General features: G+C 42.9%; 2 protein-coding genes across 2 annotated transcripts in view; one reads left to right on the forward strand and one right to left on the reverse strand.

Moving 5' to 3' along the window:
• The window catches only part of LOC102246088 (selenoprotein K-like), an 18,586-nt gene extending 13,339 nt beyond the window's left edge, over positions 1-5,247 (forward strand). The window contains 2 exon segments of the mRNA XM_014529510.1: positions 4,587-4,852; positions 4,855-5,247. Of these exon segments, the coding sequence (XP_014384996.1) occupies positions 4,587-4,852; positions 4,855-4,889 (301 nt within the window). The 3' untranslated portion in view covers positions 4,890-5,247.
• The window catches only part of IARS (isoleucyl-tRNA synthetase), a 108,207-nt gene that overhangs the window by 20,171 nt on the left and 80,730 nt on the right, over positions 1-7,306 (reverse strand). Inside the window, exons 23-26 of the mRNA XM_005881654.2 lie at positions 6,073-6,194; positions 4,424-4,526; positions 4,090-4,173; positions 378-552 (exon numbers count right to left, since the gene is read on the reverse strand). Coding sequence (XP_005881716.1) covers positions 378-552; positions 4,090-4,173; positions 4,424-4,526; positions 6,073-6,194 — 484 coding nt within the window. The remainder of the gene's footprint in view (positions 1-377; positions 553-4,089; positions 4,174-4,423; positions 4,527-6,072; positions 6,195-7,306) is intronic.

Consider the following 7,306-nt stretch of genomic DNA (forward strand, 5'->3'; position numbering starts at 1 on the left):
AAAACAAAACAAAACATCACTGATGAGAGAGAATCATGGATCAGCTGCCTCCTTAACGCCCCCTACTGGGGATCGAGCCCACAACCCAGGCATGTGCCCTTGAATGGAATCAAACCCAGGACCCTTCAGTCTGCAGGTCATCGCTCTACCCACTGAGGCAAACTGGCTAGGGCTGCACCTAACATATTAAACAGCAGAGAAAAGGCACTGAATCTACATTACATGAACGGATGATGAGTTCGGGGTCATTGTTATTGCCTTCTTTAAGTTTTTCTAAATTATCAGAATTATTTCTAATAAACGTTTTTCTTGAAGTTTATGACAGTGAATGCCAAGCAGAAGCCTCCCTGAGCCAAGGTTCCATCCACGACACTCACCACGCTTCTGGAACTGCTCCAGCTCCTCACTGCTCAGCTGCTTGATGGACGTCATCACTGCCTTGAAGGCTCCCTTCAGCCGCTTCCCCAGGATCATGTGATCTGGCTCTGCCCTTAGGCGAATACCATACTTGTTTTTATCTGTAGACAGTGTAACTTTTTGAACATTCAACTCCTATGATTGGTAGACAAGATGAAAAAACAAGGGAAATAAAACAAATGTCAAAAAATTGCTCACAAATGTTGACAGTAACATTATTTACAATGAACAAAAAGTGGACAACAACCTCAAATGTCCATCAACTGTGAACAGAGCTTAGAAAATGTTGTCTATCCAGCCTGAGCTGGTGGATAGAACATTGAACTGCAAACTGAAGGGTCCGGGTTTGATTCTGGTCAAGGGTATGTACCTTGATCGCAGGTTCCCCCGCCCTGGTCAGGGTACGTGCAGGAGGCAACCAGTCAATGTGTCTCTCTCACATTGATGTTTCTCTCTCTCTTTCCCTCTCTCCCCCTCTCCCTTCTACTCTCTAAAAATCAATGGAAAAATATCCTCAGATGAAGATTAACAACAACAAAATAGACAAACAAATGTTGACAGCAATAAAATTATTCACTAAACAAAAAGCGGACCTCAAATATCCATCAACTGTGAACACAGATAAAAAAATGTCGTCTATCCAGCCTGAGCTGGTTTGGCTCAGTGGATAGAGTGTCGACCTGCAGACTGAAGGGTCCTGGGTTCAATTCTGGTCAAGGGCACATGCCCGGGTTGTGCACTCAATCCCCAATAGGGGACATGCAAGAAGCAGCCTATCAATGATTCTCTCTCATCATTGATGCTTCTCTCTCTCTCTCTCCCCATCTCCCTCCCTTTCTGAAATCAATAAAGATATATATATATATTTTTAAAATGTGGTCTATCCATACAATGGATTCTTATTAAATATTAAATATAAAGAAATGAAGCACTAATTCATGCTAAACATGAATAAAGTAGATGTCAGATACAAAAGACCGTGTATCATATGATTCTATTTATAGGAAATGTCCAGGGACAGAAAACAGGTGTGTTGCTGACAGGGATGGTGGAATGTTGAGGAGAAATGGTGCATTAATTTAAAGGATATGGGACTTCTTTATGTGGCGATGAAAATGTTATAAAATTGTGGTGACTAGTTGCACAACTCTATAAATTCATACTAAAAACCACTGAAATGAAAGGTATAAAAAACACGTTTCCTGTCCTGCTCAGTCAAAATAGTTGAGCATAAAATCAACTAAAAACAACTCTAGAAAAAGGTTGTATCTCTCAAGGGTAGGTAACCTTTGCTCAAGCCATTTCAGAGCACCACATGTTAACCAATAAGCAGAATCAGTTAACCAAAACATTTCATGCCTCCATCAAGCTATTCAACATCACTAATGCAACAGGAGCTGATGACAGCACAGAAAATGTGACTGAAGCAAATTGTAAGGAAGTGTCTAGTTTTCCCATTACACATAACTGTGTTACATGACCTTATTATAGTGATTAAGACGTTCTATTTAAATATATTCTATTTTTATCCACATCTGCAAGCATTACTTACAAAATTTATAACTCTTTACTTTCTAATATTTTTCTGTAATTCTCTAGCAATTCAAAACCAGTATCCTATATAGTAAAAGGCTAATACGCAAATAAACCGAACAGCGAACAACTGAATAACCAAACAACTGGTTGCTATGATGTGTGCTGACCACGAGCGGGCATGCACAGAACAAGGCAGGCATTGGCCATGGCTGGATGGTGGAGCAGGTGAGCAGGGGCGCCAGACCAAGGTGGGGCACTGGTCACTGTCATCAGGGCAAGCCTATGGTGGTTTCTGAAAATTCTTTGCTCCTACGTGCTACAGTCCCGCCCGGTGCTCAGACTTGCTGCCAGTGCTGGCAGTGAACGCAAGCAGAAGCTCTGGCACCGTCGGTGGGTGTAAGTGGCGGCTGCCGGCCCTGATCACCCCTGAGAGCTTCTCCACCTCCCCCTGCTCCTGAGGGGCAATTGGGGCAGCAGCCACCGCTCACACCTGCTGCTGGCACCGGCCCCAATCTCTTCGTGCTGTCAGCAGGTGTAAGCGGGACAGCAGGAGCGGGGATGCCCTCAGACAGGGGACTGGAGGGCCACGGCAGAGGGATCAGGCAGTGGCGCGGAGGATGGGCAGAGACCTGCCCCTGTGCCCACTGCAGCCTCATGGCCCACAGTTCCTTTCAAGGTGCATGAATTCGTGCACTGAGCCCCTAGTAAATATTATAATACTAGACGCCCTGTGCACGAAAACTTGTGCACTCTGGGAGGTCTGGTTCCTCAGCCTGGCCTGTGCCCTCTCGCAGTCCGGGAGCCCTTGCTCCTTACTGCCCAACTGCTCCCTGCTCCTTAGCGCTGCCTCAGAGGCACTCTCACCACCACTGCACTCTCCAGCCGTGAGCCCAGCTTCTGGCTGAGCAGCGCTCCCCCAGTGGGAGCATACTGATCACCAGGGGGCAGTTCCTGCATTGAGCGTCTGCCCCCTGGTGTTCAGCACATGTCATAGTGAGTGGTTGAGTGGCCTTAGCACATCATTAGCATATTACGCTTTGATTGGTTGAATGGACGACTGGACACTTAGCATATTAGGCTTTTATTATATAGGATTTTCTACAATATGATATATATATTTTTAAATCATCATGGAATAAAACCTTTTTACAGGATAACTGACAATATGTTAAACTCTTGACTTCAAATCTTCCCTTCTAGCAATCTATTCAAGGTCCATACTCTGACACAGGCACAAAGATACACACAAACCTTTTGTTTGTAATGGGAAACCTAAATTTCCAACAATAGGAGAGACAGTAATTATGATACAGCCAGAAAGTGAACATGATGCAGCTGTAAAAAGAAGAAAGTACATCTGTATGTTCTAACCTGAGATGCACTTTACTGTGTGAATAGGTCTATAAAATGCTAGGAACAACCCTGGCAGAAGACAGCCTAGTGAACAGGCTTAGGAGGGGTGAGAGTGCAGGGAGCAAATGGGATATGAAGGACTATGTCAGAGCTTGAACTGTTTACAAACCACATGTTCACTTGTCACATAGATAATCTGAAGGAACCAAGTTTTTTTTGTTAATTATCAGCAAGTACTTTAGGGAAGAGAAGTGGATGAAGGTATAAATGATCCAATTAAGGCAAGGAAATTAATTGACCTTGAAATCTTTTTGTGTGTTTGTGTGAATCCTAACCTAGGATATTTTTTTCCATTACTTTTCAGAGAGTGGGAGGGAGGAAGAGAGAGAGAGAGAGAGAGAAACATCGATGCAAGAGACACATCAACTGGTTGCCTCCCACACACAACCTGACCAGGGGTGGGGTGTAAACCCACAACCCAGGTATGTGCCCTCGACCTGGAATGGAGAATTGAACCCACAACCATTTGGTGCGCAGGCCGATACTCTAACCACTGAGCTGCAAGGACAACCTTGACATAATTTATAGAGAATTAAAATAACAATGTGAAAATTGATGATGATTCTTAGCAGCAAGGAAATGTTCAGAGTTAAATTATGTATATAAAAAATAAAAAAGGATAAATTATACACTCAAAGTGTAGTTTATTGGAGAGTCCTAATCAAAATAATCTTCTCAATGAAAGAAGTCTGCTTAGACCCAGGGACAAATCACATGCCTTACCTCAATAATATACTTCTCCAAAGATCTGATATCACCGAGAGCTTCTGGATCTTGATGGATAACGACAATTTCTTTCAAAGGATACTAGGAAGAAAAGATAAGAATAAGTTCACTAAGCAGCCAGTCCTCACAACCAGAGAAAAATGGAACATTAAATGTTTTAATCTAATGTCAGGTTCAAAGAATAACTAGGCTCAACTTGTATTAAGTCATTCATACCCTTACTGTAGAAATGAATAAAAACTGCCATTGCTGGAAGCTCTCTATACAAAGAAAATACTCAAAGACATAATTATTTAGGTCTGTGCAATGTAAAATAAATAAAATTTCAAACCTTTATTGGAATAGTTTTGCGGTCACGAATCACTCGCCCAAGTTCAATCACAGACTGCATTCTAGATACTGCACTCTCAGTTTTCTTGTCAATCAATTCCTCTCTGATTAGAAGAAGCGGGGAAATAAAAGGTATTAAATTTAAAGGAAAAAATCCCGGGGAGGAGGGGAACGAGGATCAAGATGGTCTACATCGTGAACAGACAAGTGTTGGACAGCAGGAGTCAGTCTCCATGGAGATTATCTTTGATAACAGATGTCTTCTGGGAAATAGCTGAGTTCGTAGTTTTGTTTTTCAAAACTCTGCTTCAGCAAGATGTGAAAAAGGGAAGAGGCTATGGAAACTCATCTGATTCCAGATATGATGATGGAAGAGGGCCCCCAGGAAACCCTCCCAGAAGAATGGGTCGAATTAATCATCTGCATGGCCCAGTCCTCCTCCAATGGCTGGTGGATGAGGAAGGTAAATGTCTGCCCTAAGAAGCAGACGACTGGACATGCACATTCATAGCGGAAGGAAACCATCAAGCAGTGGAGGGCTGACCAGGCTGGACAAGTAAATGAATGTGTATGTCTAAACAAGAATTACTCTGTGTCCTCACAGACGAATGAGGTCGTGTTGGGAATTCCCTCACAGGGATCTGGCATGACTGACATGCAATTCTATAAATGCACATGTTTGTCTCATTATCTTTTTGTATAGTTTATTGAAAGTGTTAATATAGTTTAATAAGTAAATATTTTTAGGTTACATAATTGACTACTCATCTTTGTATAATTAAAACTCCGAATTTGAAGAAAATTAAAAGCCTAGGTATTTAGTACTGTTGGTGTCCTTTTTCAACTTCTGAAAGTGTTCATTGTTAATTTGTTCTCATTTATAAATAAATCACATTGTCTTTAAAAAAAAAAAAAAGGAAAAAATCCCAAACAATAGGCATGCCTACATAAGAAAGAGGGACAGGTTAAAGATATGATGGTGTGGCTAGGCCTACTGGTGAGGCACTTGGGGAAGGACAGCGTGCACTGGCCTTGGGGGTACATGGCAAGAAGTAGGCGGCAAGCTAGAGTCTCCTGGTCAGTACCCAGCAGCTCCCCTAGGTGACTCGAACAACCTGGTCACAGCACACGTGCTGCAGCACTATAAGTGGTTTCACACTGAGCATCCCCATTTCTACCTATTCTGTACCCTTAGGAGCAGCTCAGGTGAGAGGCACGGAACCAAGGGGACAGCTAGGGCCCCCACACCAGTGCATCTTTGGCAACTTCCCTTCCCATGGTCCCGGTGAGGCTCACATCTATTTGATTCTTCTGTTTGTTTGTTTGTTTTTTTCTTGTTGTTAATCCTCAACCAAGGATATTTTTCCCTTTGCTTTTTAGAGATATGATGATGGAAGAGGAGGGAGGGAGTGTAAGGGAGGGAGCGAGAGGCAGTGAAGAGAGAGAGAAAGGGAGAGAGAGACAGACAGAGAGACAGAGAAACATTGATGTGAGAGATGTTGCCTCCTGCACGTACCCCAACCGGGGCCGAAGATCAAACCTGGAACCCAGATACGTGACCTTGACCAGGAATTAAACCCATTACCCTTTGGTGTGTCGACCTATGCTCTAACCACTGAGTAACTGGCCAGGGCTGTATTAGATTCTTACCGAACACGGGGCAGCATGAGGTAGTGGATGCTGAGTGTGTCCTTGTCCTGGACAGAAACAGGGTCAATCAGCATCTTAAGATTCTGGTACATCAATTCAGTAAGAAAAGGTGTATACGGGGCCTATTAAGGACAGAGCAGAGAACATCATGTCATTCATATGCAACCATCATTAGCTGACCTCAGAGTGGAAAATGGGAACTAAACCTTTTGAGAAAGACATCTGCAGAGAAGTGGACGTGAGGTAACTAAGCATGTACTACAAAAGAGAAAGGACCTCATTTTGACTTTGGAGAAAGGACCTTCCTGTGAAGCACAGTGGAGTACAGCCAGGACCCAAAGCATCCTGGAGGATTTCTGCAATAAAAAGAAGAGTGACTGTCCTATGTCAAGACAGGACAGAAAAATCCCAAGTAAACAACATTAGTCTTAAAGATCTAGAAAAAGAAGAACAAAAGCAGCCCAAATTCCAGAAGAAAAGAAAAATTAAAGCAGAATAAAATGAAGTGGAGAACTAAAACACTACACAAAAAATTAATGCAACAAAGAGCTGCCTCTATATAAAAAGATTAACAAAATTGACAAATTCTGGCTACACTCATTACAGAACAAAAAGAGAAATAAGCAAGATGAGAAATGAAAGAGAAGTTACCACAGACATCACAGAGGATCACACTAAAATAGACCACCAAATTTAGTAACTTGAAAGAAATGAGTAAGTCCCCAGACATATAGAACTGGAAAAATCTAAATAGACTAACAGTGAGGAAATTGAAAGAACCATCAAAAATCTCCTAATGTGGCTCAGTGGTTGAGCGCTGACTCACGAACCAAGAGGTCCCCGGTTTGATTCCTCATCAGGAGACATGCCTGGGTTGGGGGCTCTAACCCCAGTAGGGGGTGTGTAGGAGGCAGCTGATTGATGCTTCTCTCTCAGCCATGTTTCTATCTCTCTAAAAAATCAATAAAAAACAGAATATTCGAAGAGTGAACCAAGATAGTGACGCAGGTAAATGCCAGTACTTGCTGCCTTCCACAACCACATCAAAATTATAACTAAAGCCCTAGCCGGTTTGGCTCAGTAGTTAGAGTGTTGGCCTGGGGACTGAAGGGTCCCAGGTTCGATTCTGGTCAAGGGCACATGTCCGGGTTGCGGGCTCGATCCCCACTAGGGGGTGTGCAGGAGGCAGCCGATAAATGATTCTTTCTCATCATTGATGTTTCTATCTCTCTCT

Source organism: Myotis brandtii, unplaced genomic scaffold, assembly GCF_000412655.1.
Source record: "Myotis brandtii unplaced genomic scaffold, ASM41265v1 scaffold684, whole genome shotgun sequence".
Classification (NCBI taxonomy): domain Eukaryota; kingdom Metazoa; phylum Chordata; class Mammalia; order Chiroptera; family Vespertilionidae; genus Myotis; species Myotis brandtii.